Source organism: Dipodomys merriami, unplaced genomic scaffold (assembly GCF_024711535.1).
Source record: "Dipodomys merriami isolate MVZ:Mamm:240054 unplaced genomic scaffold, mDipMer1.0.p SCAF_63, whole genome shotgun sequence".
NCBI lineage: Eukaryota > Metazoa > Chordata > Mammalia > Rodentia > Heteromyidae > Dipodomys > Dipodomys merriami.
The window spans coordinates 552,317-572,051 of record NW_027206213.1 but is presented as its reverse complement, the minus strand read 5'-3'; the positions used below and the strand labels follow the sequence as shown (position 1 = coordinate 572,051).

The following is a 19,735-nucleotide window of genomic DNA, read 5'->3' as shown; positions in this document are numbered from 1 at the left end:
TGCAGAAGGCTTTTTTTCCCACCTCCAGGCTGCAGAAACTTACTATTTTTCCTTAGACTGGAAGCCTGACTTCAGAGCTGACGCACTACAAAGCCTTTCCCTCTGTTAAACTTTTTGTTGGTGGTGGTGTAGTCATGGGTCTTGGGGTACTGGGTAGTGTTCCTGAGCTATTTCTGCTCAAACACTCTACCACTTTGAGCCACAGCACCACTCCTGGTCTTCTGGGGGTTAATTGGAGATAAGAGTCTTGTGGACTTTCCTGCCCAGGCTGGCTTTGAACCATGATCCTCTTCAGTAGCTAGGATTACAGGTGTGAGCCACTGGCACCCAGCTAAACTTTTTTTTTCTTTGAGGCAGGGTTATCTTATGTAGCCCAAGATGACCTTTAATTTATGCTACCCTTGACTCCTGAGTGCTTAAAGGCATGAGGAGCCATGCCTAGCACTAACTTTTAAAATTGTAAGTGGACAAATTATAATTATGTGGATCTATGGGATACAATGTAATGTTATGGCTTGTGAGTAAAAGAATAATTAAGTCAAGCCAATTAACATATCCACCACCTCTAAATACTCAACTGTTTGTGTAGTAATGCTTAAAATTTACTCTCAGTGGATTTGAAATGTGCAACATGTTATTATTATTATTTAGTATATCTGCCACACCATGCATTAGAGCTAAAAGAAAAGCAAAAACAGTTCACCCACTCTTGTTACCTTTTGACTACCATCTCTCCATCGTCATTTGTCCCAGCCTCCAGTGACCACCATTATACTCTGCTTTGTGAGGTGGATTGCTTTAGATGCCATCTAGAAGTGACAATATACAACATTTACTTTTCTATGGTTGGCTTGTTTCACTTAGCATAATGTTCTCTGCTTGAGTCCATGTCATAAATGAACAGATTTGGCCTGAAGTAGTGGCATAACCTGGATTCCCAGCACTTGGGAGACTAAGAAAGCAAGCAAGCAAGTAGAAAGAGCCAAAGAGACAGAGAGACAGAGAGACAGAGAAAGAAAAAGAGCCAGAGAAGGAAAGAGGAAGGAAAAAAAAGAAAAAAGGGAAAGAAAAAAGGAAGGAAGAAAGAAGAAAGGAGAAGAGGGAGGGAGGGAAGAACGAAAGAAAGAGGAAAGGAGTAAGAGAGGAAAGTAGGGAGGGAAATTTATTCTTTTCATATTTTTTGTTTTTAATAGTTAAATAGTATTCCATTGTGCACACATAGTACATTTTCTTTGTCCATTCATATCTGCTGATTGATACTCAGGTGGATTCTATAACTTGGCTATTTTGAATAATGCTGCAAAGCACATGGGATGCAGAATCACTTCAACATGCTGATTTCAAACCTTTTGAAAAAAGAAGTGAGATTATTAGGTCCTGTGGTAGTTCTATTTTTAGGTGTTTTGTTTTATTTTGTCTTGTGGTGGTGGGACTCAGGATTAAACCTGGGCCTCACACATGCTAGGCAAGCTCTCTGTCAATGAATTGCTTCTCCAGCTCTACTTTCAGTTTTAGGAGCAGCCACCACACAGTTTTCCATAATGGCTGCATTAATTTCCATTTCTACCAGCATTGCATAAGGTTCTCTTTTCCTTCATACTTCTTATACTTCAGTCTCCATGATTTTTCAAAGAAAGAGTAGATTTTAATTTTTCTGGGAAGGATTGTAAGAGAAAAATAACATACTAGGGCTAGGAAGGTGGCTCAGTGGTAGAGCGCTTGCCTTGCATGCATGAGGCCCTGGGTTCGATTCCTCAGCACGACATAAACAGAAAAAGCCGGATGTGGTGCTGTGGCTCAAGCGATAGAGAGCTCGCCTTGAGCTGAAGAGCTGAGGGACAGCACCCAGGCGCAGAGTTCAGGTCTACCGGCAAAAAAAAAAAAAAAAAAAAGAAAGAAAAAGAAAAATAGCATACTAGCATTGGTGTTTTTTTCTCTGATGAGAGACATTTGTTTTATCACTGAGGCTTATGATTACTAAGACAGAGAGAAGATACCAAGAGGTCTGGTCAACCCCAGCCTTTAGATATGTGTATGTGACAGTCTATAATTTGTGAGCCTTTAGGAGACCAGAATGATCCAAATGCAAATGGGCATATGAGACAAAGAACTGGACAACAATGCCACTCATTTCTGATTAGCCAATTGGAATTCCTGTCTGAAATTCTCATTTGCCTGGACTAGTTTCCTTATGGTATTTCTGAAAGAATGTGGAATTAAGTGACCTTCTATATTTCCTTGAGGGCCTTTGGTTCTAAAATAATCTTGAGAACTGATCAGGAAACATGTTATAATCGTGGGAGCAGAGCCTAACCATCCTTGATAGGCTCCCTCTTTAAATAATCCTTATACCTGAGGAGACATGAGTTTATCCATGGTGCTGTGTAAAAGCCTACTGGATTCAGAGTCTACTGAGTTGGGCTTTGCCTTAGAGTGCTGTTGCTAACAAAGGGTATTATAATAACAGCATGCTTCCAGTGAGAGGCAATTGGCAACTTACAAAATTGAGGTCTTGACCTCAGATGGTATATATGTATATTATTTTATTAACACAGTATGCATCATTAAATATACAGATCTGAAGGATTGTTTTGCTGTGTGTGTGTGTGTGTGTGTGTGTGTGTGTGTGTGTGTGTCTGTCTGTCTGTCTGTCTGTCTGTCTGTCAGTCTGTCAGTCTTGGGGTTTGAACTCTGGGCTTGGGTGCTGTCCCTGCACTCTTCAGCTCAAGGCGAGCGCTCTACCACGTGAGCCACAGCGCCATTTCCAGTTTTCTGGTGGTTTATTGGAGATAAGAGTCTCACGGACTTTCCTGCCCGGGCTGGCTTTGAACCTCGATCCTCAGATCTCAGCCTCCTGAGTAGCTAGGATTACAGGTGTGAGCCACCGATGCCTGGCTTGTCCCTTAGCTTTTTCACTCAAGGCTAGTCCTCTATCACATGAACCATAGCTCCACTTCCAGCTTTTTAGTGGCTAGTTGGAGATCAGAATTTTTCAGATTTGTCTACTCAGTCTGGCTTTGAACTGTGATCCTCCAATCACTGAGTAGCTAGGATTACACGTGTGAGCCACTGGTGCCTAGCTCTCACTGTGGTTTGTTTGACCGTTCAATCTGATATCAATGAAATTAATACTAAGTGATTAGAGGAAGAGGTGTGTTTATAGTCTGGAGAAGCCCTGCCTGTAATAAGATAAGCAGCTGTAATTTAGGGCTTGAAAATCATATCATAACTGTGTCACTCCTCCTTAGGCTTTAAATGGAACTTAGAATGTTTTCTGTGCCCAACAAAAGTCAGAAGCACTCTTTCCGGTATTGCTGGCTCTCTCTCAGTGGGTGTGTATGGAATAGCCTTCTATGCTCATGAGCACCGTCAAAGGGCTTAAGCCCTCCAACCTGCTCTGACATTAGATTTAGACTAACCCAAGGGCATGTCTCAAGCAGGATGCCCTGCCCACTGGTTTTAGACCACAACTCACTTTTTAGCAGTGGCTGACCATAAGCTTCTGATCCTCCTGCCTAATGCCAGAATTACAGGAATGTGTACCACACCCAGCCAGGCTCCACTTTTATATTGTGGTTGGGTCAGCTCTGACCTTCCCAGCTGTACTCACAGGATTCTGGGCCTTGTTCTGTTCTAAGGCAAGGCACAGACTGTGTCAGGTTGGAATCCTTATGTCCTCCCAGCTGGAGATGGCTCATCAGTGGCCAGGTGTCTGCTCAAAGGGACATTATTGCAGAGCAGTGTCAGACTCTTCCCCCACTAGAAAGGCTGCTCTCTTTAAATGGCCACTGGCTGTCACTTTTGACTGGGATAGTGCATGTGTGGTTAAAGTGAGTCCCTAGGAGTGTTTTTTTTTTTGAGTTATTTTTTGCATCTAGCATGTTAAACATATGAAGTACAAGAAAGCATTTAGCTCAATGAAAAATGTGACAAGTTAAAGTTTTTATTCCAATACTATTCTGAAAACTTCTGGATTTTTGTTGTTGTTAGTGTGATGGTGGTAATTATAGGGCTTGAACTCAGGGCCTGAGCACTGTCCTTGAGCTCTTTTGCTCAAGACTAATGCTCTACCACAATGCTACTTCTGGGTTTTGGGTGTTAATTGGAGATAAGAGTCTCTCAGACTTTCCTGCCTGGACTGGCTTTGAGCTGTGATTCTTAGATCCCAGGCTCTGGAGTAGCTAGGATTATAGATGTAAGCCACCGGCACAAGATTGGAATTGTTATCTGCCTTTATACTTTTTTTTGGAGGCATTAATTGGGGATCAAACTCAGGACCTGTTAGACAGGTGCTCTCCCACTGAGCCACACTTCCAATCCTTTGGTGCTGGTTATTTTTGAGACAGGGTCTTACTTCATACACCAGTGCATGCCTTGGTGTCTATCCACCTATTTTAAGCCTCCCATTATAGCTGGGTGATAGGCACACACTGAATTGGATGACACTTAGCAGGAGTGACTCCACTTTGGTCTTTGTATTAGGACTTAGTCTAGGAAGTTCAATCTAATCAATAATGCCCTCCCACAAATTTTATCTAACACATATTTTCAAATTTGTGCTTATTTATGCCTTTGAATAAAAGTTTGAAAATACTCCTGTCCCCAACTCAGATCTCATCGCTGCAATAAAACTCCCTTTTTCTTTGGAAAGACATGTTTCAAGGAAGAAAAAAAAAAGTTGATTTTCCCAATTCATAGGCAGTTTTGAAAGCCTTCACTTGGGTGAGGCCCAGTCACACCCTCTACAAATCCCTGGGCCAGGGATTTGTCATCTTTGTGGGATGTAAAATGAAACCATATCCAGAAGAAAAATAGTGAGTGACTAACACACTTGTGATCTTCCAGAGAAGTAAGATTGTGCCAAAATGAGAATGTGCTACAGACAGCAAGTCCCAGTGAAGAAGACTTGGAAGCTGGCCTATAATCCTGGCTACTCAGGAGGCTGAGATCTGAGAATCCCAGTTCAAAGCCAGCCTGATCAGGAACGTCTGTGAGACTCCTATCTCTAATTAACCACCAGAAAACTGGAAGTGGCACTGTGGCTCAAGTGATAGAGTGCTAGTCTTATGCTGAAGAGCTCAGAGGAAGCTCTCTCTCTCTCTCTCTCTCTCTCTCTCTCTCTCTCTCTCTCTCTCTCTCTCTCTCTCTCTCTCCCTCCCTCCCTCTCTCCCTCTCCTTCTCTCTTCCTCCCTCCCTATCTCTCCCTCCCTCCCTCCTCCTCTTCTCTTCCTCCTCTCAACTTTTCTCCTTCTCTTCTCTCTCTCCTCTCTTTCTCCCTCTCTCTTCTTTCTCTCTTCTTTCTGTATGTGTGTATGTGTATGAGAGAGAGAAAGAGAGAGAGAGAGAGAGCACTAGTGCTTGAATTTAGGGCCTGGGTGCTGTCCTCTGGCTTTTTTGCTACAAGCTAGCACTCCAAGCCAGCTCCCTTTCCACTTCAAGCTGGTTAATTGGAGATAAGAGTCTGCCCAGACTGGCTTCTGACAGTTCTCAAATGTCAGCTTCTCTAGTAGCTAGGATTATAGGTGTGAGCCACAGGCTCCTGGCTAGGGTTGCCTGTCTTCAGGGGGAGTCAATGTTAGGAATCTGGATGGAGGCTGCCAAGCTAGATAGGGGTCTCAAGAGCAGCAACCATTTCCAGGTGAATGTCCAGTTGGCACATGCTAAGAAGAGGAGGTTCTAGTCCTCAGGGATAGCTACATGCACCTTCACTCAGCTAATATATGTATTTGTTTTAGAAATTAGGTTATTGTTTATATGAAAATACTCATGCCTCAAATATTTTTGTAGACAGATCTTGCGAAGCCAAACTCTTGGCAACCATAGAATCAGGACAAAAATGGATAAAATCATCTTCACAGTAGAGACATATTTGGCTTCTTGACCTCAGAATCTATACATGTGTGTGTATTTGTGTGCATGTATGCATGCACACACTGGTACTGGGGCTTGAACTCAGGGCCTTGTTCTCTTGCTTAGCTTTTTTTCACTCAAGGTGAGTACTCTACCACTTGAGCCAGAGGTACTTGACAGGATCCATACTTTCTTTAGGACAGTGTTTTGATAAATTTTGATAAATATCTCAAAGGAAGTCTGTGTGCTGGGTTTAAGGGAAGCATGCCTTGCTGATGGACACAATTTTTCTTTACATCAGTAATTTTTCTTTATCAGCAAGCTTGCTCAGCCCAACAGCCATACTTTGTCATTGAGATGAGTTGGCATAACTGTGTTTTGATGATTGTTTGCTGATTTTACTAGTCTAATGCTCAAAGGAAAATCTACTCTAGCTGCTTTCCAAATTCTAGGTAAAAGAGGAAAAGGGCCTACATTGCATGTTCACTACAGACATGGCCTACTAAATAATACTTGAAATTAGAAGTCCTCGTAGCACTTACATGCAATCTGACCTGAAGATATAAGCAGCCTTTGACCAGAGCCCCTGGCTTGACTCTCGGAAGTTGTGCCCTGACAGTGATACAGTAGAGGGGCATCTTTGAGGTCATGTACGATAGCTCTGTTAGATATTTTGCTTAGAGAACAGAAGATGTTGTCTCAACATACTTACTTTTTCTTTTGTACAACATCTTGATTTATTTCTGTAAGTTTACATAATCTTACTTGAAATAGGTTGAGTTTATTTCAACCTATTGGAATAGGCTTCATGTTTATTTCCCAATTTCAATTGTTTTAAAACTGTCTTAAACTGTCTTTAGAACTAGTTCAGACCCAATTCTCTTTGTAGAATTGTGGTATTGTTAAGAAGTTGCTGTTTTTCTACCTACATATAATATAAGCCTTAAGCTTTTGTAGACATCACTAAAAATGGGGAGGGGAAGTCAACTTTAGTCTTCGTCCTTCCATCTTGAAGCGTCATGATGCATTTAGAATAATTTTCATATCCCTGAGATGTGAGCCTGTTTGCTTTTCACAGATGTAAAAGCCAAGGCAAAGTTACTTATTATTATGTCAAAACCCCAACACAAAACCTGAGTCATTGCACATGATCATGTTGTCCATTTTATAAAATTATAGGAATGTCTTCAGAGAGGAAAAAAAAAACAAAGGAAGCTGAGATAGCAAAACATTCCCAGCAGTGGATCTGCAAGAGTATAACATTGCAGGGCAGGTGGAAAATGTATGAGGTTCTTGTAGCCTAAGTGAAGCTTCTAGAAGTAGGGCCTTTCATTTCCTGGGGACTGACCATTTTGTGCTGCTAAGAAGAGGCCTATAGGGACTCTGTATTGAGGAATGCAGTTCTTGCCGCACTCTTACTCTGTCTCTGGAGAATGGATGAGGGCCTCCCTCAGCCTCTCAATTCCACACAAACCCCAGGTCCCCGAGATCCACTCATAAAAAGCACTTCATGATGTTTCACAAAAAAAGAGAGAGTCTCACAGTGTGACACTTTTAGCAAAGATTTGTTTTAGTATAACAAGGTTAAATTAGAGATAAATAGAAAAAAGAGAAAAACATTCCCTGCTCCCCCATGCAGGAAATGAGAGTTGAAAGAATGGCAGCCGCTAAGAATGAATGCCTGTGGTCATATTGTCTAGCAACCCCCAACTATGATTCTGGATGGCTAAGATTGGCGTGTTTATTATTATCAATTAATGTCTCTAGGCCTACCTACCCTAAACATAGGGTCAACAGGTAAACTTCAGAGCTTCCTTTCTCTTGGTAAACTTCTTTCATTCCTCTGCACAGGGTTGGCAGGATTTTAGCATTTTGAAAGGAGAGGGCAGATGTAGACACTAGCCACTTTTATATCTCCCAATCCTTGTAACTTAGCATTTAAGTAGATGGAAGCTCAACAGTTTTCCTTCAGTTCCTTTCTGGTTTCAATTTCTGAATCTGGATTTTTTGTGCATTTATTAAAAATAATATAATTGTTGAGTGTCTGTGGCTCATGCCTGTAATCCTAGCTACTCAGAAGGCTGACATCTAAATATCTCACTTTGAAGCCTGGGCAGGAAGGGCTAAGAGATTCTTATCTTTAATCACCAAAACTCTGGAAGTGGCTCTGTGGCTCAAGTGGTAGAGCACTAACCTTGAGCAAAAGAGCTCAGGGCCAGCACCCAGGCCCCGAGTTCAAGACCCAGGACTGGCATTAGTAGTCATCATAGTAGTAATAGCAGCAGCAGTAGCCGCAGTAACGGCAGCAGCAGTAGTAGTAGTGGTGATAATAGTAGTATATTTTCCTTGTCTCATCATTCTATCCTACTTCAGCTCCTTTTCCTCCTGCCAAGAACCATTTCCTTCTTTCTAGGAAGCAGACACTGCTAGAAGACTGTTGGGTGGTCCAGCTTGGCTTGTATTATCTGATAATCCATGAAAGAATCAAGGACTACCAGTTTTTGCATTTGTTTCTATAGTCTAACTAGAAATGCATTTTGTACTAGTAAAACTTAAACAGCACATCTATTTCTACATAAAAAGATTTAAGCTATGTGCTGACCACATTTCAAAATAAATTGTCTGACTAAAGAAACCCAGAGTTCAAATATGGAACCTTTTTCCCCATTAGTAAAATATTTCTAGCTTCTTGAGTAATGATCTCAGTATTTTCAGAAAGCTTCGCTCAAGGCTTCTTTCTGCTTGTTGAATAAAAAGGTGTGGGCATGTTCACAGTAAAGGCTGCTTTTTTTGAGAGAGACTTCCTCCTTCCCTGCCTCCTCACTTGTCACTGATTGCAAAGCTACATGAAAGCAAAGGAAGAGCCCTGGCTCCTAAAAGCTGTGTCTGCCAGAATTGTTAGCCAATCAGCAGTAGCTCCATTCAACTACCAGAAATATATGTGAGGAAGGAGGTGAGCATATATTGATCACTCATGTGTTGTAGAACAGGACCTCAAGATAGTGCCAAGGCTGAAGCCCCATGGAAGTGGCAAAAAGTTCTGTTTGGGCTTTTTTGTGTTTCTCCTATTGAAGCCAGAGTTGGAGAGTTAGGGTTAGGAATGAGAGGTATATATAGTCTCAACCACAGATATATGCCTAGTAGTCAGGGGTGACCTGAGGGAGGCTGGCGGTTCATTGTCTGAGGATTGACCTAATGGGGGCTTGTTACAATAAGTTATTGATGGCTGGCAGATTGTTCTGTCTGTTCTTTCCTGGCTTTCAAGATGGCTGTAAACTAACTGTAGGAGAAAATGGTCCAGGATGAAGAACATAGATAGAAAATGGAGGCTGAGCTGTCAAGCTTTTGTTTTTCTGGTTTTAATTAATTCATGAGACTAAATAAGTAGTCAGTGGTTTGGTTTTGTTGTTCTTTTGTTTTGTTCTTTTGCAAAAAGCAGTGGTTTTAATATCAAATTTTATTTTGGTTATATTATCAAGTTTTGTATCCCTATTAGTTTCAGTTTTGCTTTTTAGCAAAAGCAGTGGTTATCCTATCGATATTTGTTAAATTATTTAAGCATTTCTAACCTATGTCATCCCTTGGTTCTGAGCCTTTTCTTAATCTCTTGTTAATTCGTCACTGAATTTACTCTGACCTAGTAATGTGTGTCTTCAGCAGGGGAATATCCTGACTAATAGAAAGCCAGCCCCATGTGGCTTTCATAATAGCAGCAGCATCTGAGGTGTTCCATGTAGCATTTGTATGGGGAGAGGGACTTACGGGAGCTTATATACAGCTCACCTGGCTCATGTTTCCTCAGGAATATCCTCTGTTCCCACATCACAGATATCTATCTATGGTTTTCCTAGAGACTTGTGAGTCTTCCATCAATCTAAGCAAGTTCTATCTACTCTGTAGCGTCCAAGCCCCAAACATTGCCCCTAAATGTGTCACTCAGTCTTTTTTATTTAAAACTCCCCAGGAAGCTGACAATATCAATGTACAAAATGAAACAATTTCTTCCAACTTCTTGATTTTTTTCCTTCCTCCCAAACATATTTTTTTTTGGTTACCAGTGTTCTTAGCAAAACTTTCTGGAGTTTTGGCATACTTTTTTTCCCTTGTGGCTCTGAGGTGAGTGGCCAAAGCCTCAGAATCACTGACTTTCTCCTCTTATTTTGTAGTACTAAGTTGAACTCAAGGTCTCACACTTGCTTGACTTATTTGCTAGGCTGGCACTCTCCATTTGAGCCACATCTCCAGTTTGCTAGTTATGTTGGAGATGGAGTCTAGCAAACTTTTCTAACTGGGCTGGCTTCAAACCTGGATCCTCCAGATCTCAGTCTCCTAAGTAGCTAGAATTACAGGCATAAGCCACTGGCTCCCAACTCCATGATCTTTTTTAGTTTAATTTAGGCAATTGTGGGTAACAGTAAGCTTTTCTCATTAGTTTGCTTTTCCTCATGCATTCAGTGAAGTAGTATTCTGGGAGTTTCATTAACTCTAAGTTACATTGGTAGCTTTCAACTTCAGCAACTGATATTCTGAATGAAGTTATGTACAGGGAAATGAATGGATTTGGGGGAAAATTCATACTGAATGAAGTAAACCATGCCCAGAAAGACAAAGGGCATGTGTTTTCTTTCATATGTGTATCATAGGCCCAAAATATAACCTCCCTGGTAAACACATAAGCAAGGGCATGTGCGTGTATACATGTTCACCCTGACTAAATTACATATAGTGCATGCAAGTGTGAAACTTCATGGTATAAACCTTTTGAACAATTAATAGAGGTTTAATAAAGTGAATATCAAGAAGCTGAAACATGTTTTGAATGGGCATGGTGTAATTGGAAGGGTGGTGTTGAATGGAAAAGGGAACAGTGGGTGAATACAGTCATAACACTCAATGTGCATATGTGAAGAAGGAAGTGAGAGACAATGTGACTGGTGGACGGAGGAATAAGAAGAAGGGGAGGGAGCATGATAGAAAGGGTAACTCTGCTTAAGATGCATGTGCACATAAATGGACATATTAAATTGTAACTCCCTTGTACAACATTTGTGGATTAAAAAAATTGTATGCCATTTTATAAAAGTGAATATAACATGGAAAGACCAGTTATCTGATAACCATTCCTGACATCTCTCTTGTTCTAACACTGAGGGGTGATTATAATCCTAACACTGTACATCTGGCATTATGTGGGGGTGGCAAAGTGGCATGTCTTTCTTTACCCATCATAAAGTTCACCGCCAGCACTCTTATAACAAAAGAGACACATTATCAAAAGGAAAGTTTAATAAAGTAATTTAATCAGAGTTATAGGTGACACAAGCATCTCTATAAATAAATTCTTTTTTTAATGCCTAAGTTTTATAAAAACTAAACAATTGTATATAACATGATTGGACAAAAGGAGATGTCATAGTCATCTGAGGGAAGAAAGCTAGCTAGATCTGTCCAGAGTCATCTTGGACTCTGGATATCATTCCTTTCACCTGAGTATGGAGCATGGCCACTTGAATGAGTGACTTATGCCCTACTGTCAGACAAGGTAGGTCAGAGAATTCCTTTATGGCTATCTTCTACACAGAAACTCGGGGAAAGGTTAGAGTATTATTACCTGGCATTATGGCTTACTGTGCAAAGAGGAACTATAATCTCCTTTTAGAGAAGATGATTTCTAGTTTCAGTGACTGATTTGGGGACAGTAAATGTAGAAGACAAGAGATAGGAGGTAGAAGGTTGGAGGACCTTGCTTTTGAGACTGCTGGAGAGAGCTTCCATTCTCCTTTAGTTCAAGGTACTTAGCATGTCTAAGTGCCATACATTGGGGTATTGTGATCTTAGCTTCAGCCAACAGATGTGTATTGATGAAATTCCCATACCAAGTAATTGTCCAATTCTCAGTGGACACCAAGTAGGTAACCTATTCTGACACAGTCTGCTTGGAATTACTGTCATATCTCACAGGTTTAGGTTCAGTCCCACAAGACTGTCCTACTTAAGATGTCAATCCCAGGCTGGGAAGGTGGCTCAATGGTAGAGCGCTTGCCTTGCATGCCTGAGGCCCTGAGTTTGATTCCTCAGCACCACATACGCAAAAAGAAAAAAAAAGCTGGAAGTGGTGTTGTGGCTCAAGTGGTAGAGCGCTAGCCTTGAGCTGAAGAGCTGAGGGACAGTGCCCAGGCCCAGAGTTCAGGCCCCATGACTGGACCCCCCCCCAAAAAAAGATGTCAATCCCAAGGCCATGTTGTATGTCTGACAGGCTATAAACTGAGGAGCCTTGTTATATAATTGTTTGCTATGATGGCTCCCAGAACTCAGGAAAACAGTTGACTCACTTATGAGTTTATCATAAACAGCTGTAAATGAGGAATAGGCAGATGGACAAAGTGCATAGGACAAGGTTTGTGGCAGGGGACATGGAACTCCTATGCTCTTCTCCTATCCATCTTTTTGGGGGTTTATGGATGCTTTATTATGATTGATTAAATCATTGGCCATTGGTGATTACGTCAATCTCCAGCTCTTTTCTCCTCCCTGAGGTGGGAAAGTAAAAGTTTCAATCCTCTAATCACATATTTGGTTACCCTTGCAATGAGTCTCCCATTCTGTAGTTACCCTGGGGCTTTCCAAAGGTCATTATGAACACAAACACAGGTGTGGTTGAGAGGGGCTTGCTGTGAGTAACACAGATATACCTTTCCTCCTTAATGGGCGAAGGAAATTAGCAATTCCAGAAATTACAGATATTCTGTGCCAGCAGGACGAAAACCAAATACCATTTCTTATTATAAGTCACAGCAGCACATAGACCTACTGTATCCTTACCTTGTGACACTCTTGTCCTTGTTTGGGAAACTTTCATTCTTGTCTTTATCACTGGAGGCTTATTTGTACCTCAGGATTCTTGTACCCACTGTTCCCTCCCTAAAAGAGTTCTCCTTCAGAACCAAGGAGTGACAAGCCCTCCTATGCATTCAGAACTTCACTGAGCCCAATGTCATCTCCTCAGAGATACCTTCTAGATCACCTCTTGTCCAAACTCACCCTGTCCAGGCCAGCCTTTTCCTAGTATCCTGATGACAGCATCTTCCAGGTTAGAGGCTAACAAAATTGTCCTGAAAAGTAAATATGTTCATCTTTGTTGACACTATGGTTTCTGTCAGACTTATTCATTTCTGCTCTTCTAAGCATAAAAGCAGCCCCAGAAAATACATAAATAAACGGAGGTAGCTATGCACTAATAGGTCTCTATTTATGGTAACTGTTAAGAGATAAAATTTCAATAAATCTCCTTTTGCAGATCTTAATTGGCTTTATGATTCTAGAACCAGGTGCAGCCTAGATTTAAAAAAGAATAGAATATCTGGCCCTACAACAGATTTTATTTATAACTAGAAAAAATGAAGAGAGTGACAGACAGACATTAAACAGGAAGTGAGGTACAAGAAATAGCCTGATAGGTTATAGCTTTTATCTGTCTATTTGAAGGTGACTTGAACAGTTGACTGCTTCTGATTGACTGAAGTGTAGCTACTTGTTAAAGGAGTAGGTTGTAGTCTATTTGCCTATCAGGTTAGGTTATAGTATATTGTGTATGGAAAAACCTTTAAGCCAGACTTAAAATGTACAGAGGCATCTTAACAACACTGAACTTTAAATTTTATATCATCTCTGTATATCATGATATATCCTTCTTTTGGCTTTTCTGTCAACTATTTTAAACAATGAAGATTGGTCTTAGCATGTAGAATACAAGACAGAATTTGACCCATGAGCTAATGTAATCTGCTGACCCCTGCTGTGTAGCATTATCCTGTTATACATTCTTCTTACTAGTATCTGAAATGGTCTTATATATACACTGGTTTATCTTTTGACCCTCTCCTGGTTGACTATAAGCTCTTGAAGGCAGGTTCTTTGTCTTATATACTGTGTTTTTTCTATCAACTAGGGTAGTACCTGGAATATATACTTGTGTCATGGAGATTTGGTAATTGAATGAATATGTTTGTATAGTCAATGAATCACAACATCCAATAAAGGCCTCAAGATTATATTCCATGTGCCACACCCCATTTACCTGTTCCCCTCTCCCTGACTTTTTCTGTAGTCATTCTTCAAGCCTTCCTGATCCCCTGGATTTTCTTGCAAGCCTTCCTGACCCTTTGACATCCATTCTAGTCTCTGTCACTCCTGTCTATCCTATACTTTAGTACCGTTTGAAAGCATTTCTGTTTTCATATAATTTCTCTGCAAATAACAAGCTTACCACTATTTTCCCATTACAATGTAAGGCTACACTCCTCACTTGGGAAAACAAGACCCTTCCTTACCAGTCAATTCCTCCTACTTTCCAGCCTGATCTCTGGGCCTACCTCTGACTATGCTCACATAAGTACCTCAGAACCTATCAGGCTTATCTCCTAAGAAGGGGCTGAACCCCTGGGTAATTTGAGATCAGTTCACATGAATGGTGAAAACCATGAATAGAGTTAGGCCTGAGAAAATCTAGAAGATGAGAAGTGAGCACAACCAAAACAAAACTCAAATGATTAAAAAAGTGAGCTAAAAATGACTAAGCTATCATTGGAAAGTGATCCTCAGCCTGGTTATCTAGGCTTGGTGTTCAAACTACTGGGCAGACAAATGCTTCCAAAATCTTGCTAAAATGAGGATTCTAACAGTAGGTCTGGGAGAGAAGGTGAGGGTCTGCTTTCATCATTATTATTGGTGGTGGTGGTGGTGGTGGGTTGTTAGTATTTGTTTTTGAGGCAGAGCCTTGCTATATAGCCTGGGCTAGCTAGCCTCAGACTCCCAATCCTCTTCCTCAGGCTTCTCTGCATGGTAGGATTCCAGCCATAAACCACTATCCCTGGCCTAATTCTGCATTTTTAACAAACTCCTGAGGTACTCAAACTTCTGGTTCTAGGATTTGAGTGTCAAGGATCTAACTAAAGGTTAGCAATGATGTCGTATCCATGTGACTTAGATATGGAAAAGGAGGCAGATTACGTACTCCTCAGGGGCTTGCCCAGTATGTTGTAAGAACCCTAACAAAGGACCTAATCTACACTCCAAATGTTTCTTTTTCTTACGCACTGAAAAATTCTTTTGGTGAGGAGGAAGCGCTGGAAACTGAGGACAAAACTGAATGCATAAGACTGCAATAAAAGAATAATCCTGAGATGGCAGCAGTCAAAATAGCCATTGTGAAATGAACAGATTCTAATGTTGGTTAGACTGCTGGTCTGTCCTTTCCCTCTCTCCCTCTCTCTTTAGTGGGACACCTCTCCATATGGATACTTCATCATAGCATACAGTTTAGTATGTATGTCCAGCTTCAATCCAGTAAGAAAGCTGAAACCAATTTGAGGCCCTAGACTCTACATGTCAGGTCTGACCACTCACTTCAATATACCTAATAAAGAAATATAGTAAAGGGCAAAGAAGGGCAATATCCTGTGACACAGGCAGCTACAGGAAGATGTCAGCTCATCTTCAGCCATCTTCTGGATATAGATGTGAGCTTTAGGTTAAAATAAACCAAGAAGTAGAGATAGAGTGGGTTATACATAATGATCAAGCATCTCTGGTCACAGGTGTGTTGTGGTACATGATTTTTTTTTTTCTCATGATGGTCCTGGAACTTGAACTCATGGCCTAGATGTTGTCCCTGAGCCTTTTTGCTCAAGGATAGTGCTCTACCACTTGAGCCACAGCTCCACTTCCAGCTTTTCTGGTGCTTGTCTCATGAATTTTCCTGCCTGGGCTGGCTTTGAACTATGATCCTCAGTTCTCAGCCTCCTGAGTAGCTAGGACTAGAGGTATGAACCACCAGACTGGCTTTAGTCCTTGTTTTCTTTTTTTTTCTTTTTTTTGGGGGGGTGGTCTGGTGGTGGGGTCTGAACTCTGGGCCTGGGCACTGTCCCTCAGCTCTTCAGCTCAAGGCCGGGCACTGTACCACTTGAGCCACAGCGCCACTTCTGGCTTTTTGTTTCTGCTTATGTGGTGCTGAAGAATTGAACCCAGGGCCTCATGCATGCAAGGCAAGCACTCTACCACTAAGCCACCTTCCCAGCCCTAGTCCTTGTTTTCTTAAGAAGGGCCTGGAAAATATCTCTGTCTTTGTCTGTGAGGATAAACAAGTCATCATTGCCTGACAGGTAGTCTGTCTTGTAGTTCTCTGCTGTTTCTTTTTTTGGAGCAATATTTTCCGTGCCTGCTTCTAAACATGTTGTCAATAAGTGCTGTGCTTCACAGATCTCATGACAAAGTAACTGCAGAAAGAATAATTTAGAGCAAAGACAGACACAAAATGGAGGCAGGGATGCCAAGCTTTCCTCCTGCTTTAGATGAATCCATGGGTCCAGGTGACAAGTCAGTGCTTTTCAGCAAAGTAGTTTAAGTACCTGGTGAAACATCAGGAGTTGTTTATATTGTGTGTGTCTCCAAACAGAAGAGCAACTAGGAAAGTATTTTGTTGGCATAATAAACCTGACCATTCTAACAGTTTCTCTTTAATGATTAGCCTGACCCCTGACTCTATGCCTAATGCATAATACCTTTACATGAAGATTTGTGTCATTTCCGTTTGGCTTAACGATGTGCAAATAACAGAGTAATGATTTTAATATCACTTCCTTCATCACAGTAATTTCCCCTTTGCTTTTTCCACAGAGAAGCTCCTGTCAGGTGACTGACTCTGGTCTTCACCATGGCCATGGTAAGTTGTGGAGTGCCTCACCTCTCTATCTGGTGCCAGCCACCGTCAAGTACAGAATGTGAACTCTGGGACTGTTTTAAACAAAGCATTGTTTGCTCAGCGGAGGGGAGGGGAGAGGACATGAAAAGAGAGTTTCTTTTTTCCTTTTTTTTTTGGAAGATCATTTAGTTATTCATCATTTCAGAGATGATGAATAACTTGACCCTGGAAATTAACTCAAAGACAGAACCCAGTTAACATCCTGATAATATAGAAACAAGTTACAGTTTTCTCTCATGTTCATTTTACAACTCTTAGGCAAATAAAAAGAATGCCCTACTATTATCAACCAAAGTTGATAGCCCCATCATTTCAGGTGCATTGAGGGGTGATTCCTAGCAACAGGTGTTTCCTATTGATCTCCTGTTTTCAACTGTGATCAGATCCGGCAGAGCTTGGTTATCTGATCTTTGAGCCAGGCATGGAATCAGATCCCTTTGAGAGTTCTGTTCAGTTCATCACTGGAGGAAGCTGAGCCTTTTGGCTATGAACACGGCTCCGCTAAGGCGAGCCATCTGCTGCCCTCCTACCTAAAGAAGGTTCCTGATAAATGGGTCATTCCAATCCTGGCTCCAACTGGAAAAAAATAATAGGAGTAGAATCGTAACACCTGGAAAGGAATTGGAGCCTCTGCCAGCTCTAGATGACTTCCTTTTAAAAGATGGATAAGAAAACTATCCTGAACACATAAGAATATATGCTTTTTTAAAAAATGGAGCTGGGTGCCAGTGGCTCACACCTGTAATCCTAGCTACACAGGAGGCTGAGATCTGAGGATCACAGTTCAAAGCTAGATTGAGCAGGAAAGTCTGTGAGACTCTTATCTCTGATTCATCACCAGAAAACAGGAAGTGGTGCTGTGGCTCAAGTGGTAGAGCGCTAGCCTTGAGCTGAAGAGCTGAGGGACAGTGCCCAGGCCCAGAGTTCAAGCCCTACAACCGACCACACACACACACAAAAATGGTACTAGAGATTGAATATAGGGCCTCAACATTGCTAGGCAGATGTTCTACCTAACAATGAGACTACTCTTTGAGCCACCCACAGTCCTTTTTTGGTTCAGTTATTTTGCAGATAGGATCTCACAGTTATGCTCAGGCTGACCTGGACTGTGATCCTTTTATCTATGCTTTCTGACTAGCTGGGATTGCAGATGCATACCATACACCCAGCTATTGATTTAGATGAAGTCTCCTTAACTTTTTTTTCAGGCTGATTTCTACCTCCCTAGTAGCTGGGATTGACTGGGAAGATGGCTCAGTGGTAGAGTGCTTGCCTTGCATGCATGAGGCCCTGAGTTTGATTCCTCAGCACCACATAAGCAGAAAAAAGCTGGAAGTTGCACTGTGGCTCAAGTGGTAGAGCACTAGCTTTGAGCTGAAGAGCTGAGGGACAGTGCCCAGGCCCAGAGTTCAGGCCTACGACAGCCAAAAAAAAAAAAAAAACAAAAAACAAAACCTAGTAGCTGGGATTACAGACATGAACCACCATGCCAGCAAGAATATATTCAAACTTTTTTTTCTTTTGGTCCTGGGGCTTGAACTCAGGCCCTCAACACTGTCCCTGAGCTTTTTTGCTTAAGGTTAGCGCTCTACCACTTTTAGCCACAACTGCACTTCTAGTTTTTAGATGGTTAGTTGGTGATAAGAGTTTCATGGACTTTCCTTCCTTGGTTGGCTTTGAACCATGATCTTCAGATCTCAGTCTCCTGAGTAGCTAGGATTAGAGTAGTGAGCCACCATGCTCAGCTTCAATTTTTTTTATTCTAGAATTTTTTTCATGATCCCTGACAAAGGCTTATTCATGTTCACTTCAAACCTTAATGATTTGATCATCCATTTCTTGTTGCTTGATTCTCTCTAGGCTGAAAAATATTTACCCAGAAATATTCTTGGTGCTACTAGGGATCCGTACTAGTTTTGAGAGCTTAAAGTTGATAGAATAGGGGCTGGGGGGGGGGGTGGCTCAGTTGTAGAGCACTTGCCTTGCATTCTTGAGGCCCTGGATTCGATTCCTGAGCACCACATAAGCAGAAAGAAAATGGAAGTGGTCCTGTGGCTAGTAGTAGAGCGCTAGCCTTGAGCTGAAAAGCTGAGGAGAGTGCCCAGGTCCAGAGTTCAGGCCCCACGACTAGCAAAAAAAAATAATAATAATAATAGAATACTATTCTTCCCTTTCAACAAGCACATAGCTTTCCTGCAGCAAAGACAGGAGCAACATAATCTTGCAGTGAGTTGTAAAGAATCACCTTAGTGGGCTGGGAAGATGGCTCAGTGGTAGAGCATTTGCCTTGCATGCATGAAGCCCTGGGCTCGATTCCTCAGCACCACATAATCAAAAAGAAAAAAGCCAGAAGTGGCACTGTGGCTCAAGTTGTAGAGCACTAGCCTTTGAGCTGAAGATCTGAGGGACAGCGCCCAAGCCCAGAGTTCAGGCTCCATGACTGGACCCAAAAAAAAAAAATTAAAAAAAAAAAAAAAAAAAAAAAGAATCACCTTAGTTGCCTTCATCTTTCCCCCAGACCCTGCTCGTTCATCATGACTCATTTTACTGGGCAGATAGAGGACATGTTTAGAAGAAAAAAATCACATAATTCAATCACAACACTGAAACACATACATATTTCCCATTTTATATTAGACTAAGTGATTCTTTTATTATTTTTATTTTTATATCTTTTTTATTGTCAAGGTGATGTACAGAGGGGTTACACTTACATAAGTAAGGTAATAAGTACATTTCTTGTCAACCTTGTTACCCCTTCCCTCAATTTTCTCCTACTTTCCCTTCCCCCTCACCACCCCAAGACTAAGTGATTTTTTTCATTATAAATTTTTTTATTATCTTTAAGTAGTTTTACAAAGAAGTTCCCAATCTACAAAACAGTATATGAGTACAAAGTGTCTGACAATATTGTCACCCATATCCCTTTTTTTGGGGGGGAGGTTTCCGGTCATGGGGCCTGAACTCTGGGCCTGGGCGTTGTCCCTCAGCTCTTCAGCTCAAGGCTAGGGCTCTACCACTTGAACCACAGCGCCACTTCCGGCTTTTTTCTTTTTGCTTATGTGGTGCTGAGGAATCGAACCCAGGGCCTAATGCATGCAAGGCAAGCGCTCTACCACTGAG

The 19,735-nt window shown here is 41.5% G+C and overlaps 1 protein-coding gene across 1 annotated transcript in view; it reads left to right on the top strand.

The window, feature by feature from the left end:
• Anxa4 (annexin A4) overlaps positions 1-19,735 on the top strand; it is a 68,045-nt gene that overhangs the window by 16,175 nt on the left and 32,135 nt on the right. The window contains exon 2 of the mRNA XM_070004471.1: positions 16,525-16,570. Coding sequence (XP_069860572.1) covers positions 16,562-16,570 — 9 coding nt within the window. The 5' untranslated portion in view covers positions 16,525-16,561. The remainder of the gene's footprint in view (positions 1-16,524; positions 16,571-19,735) is intronic.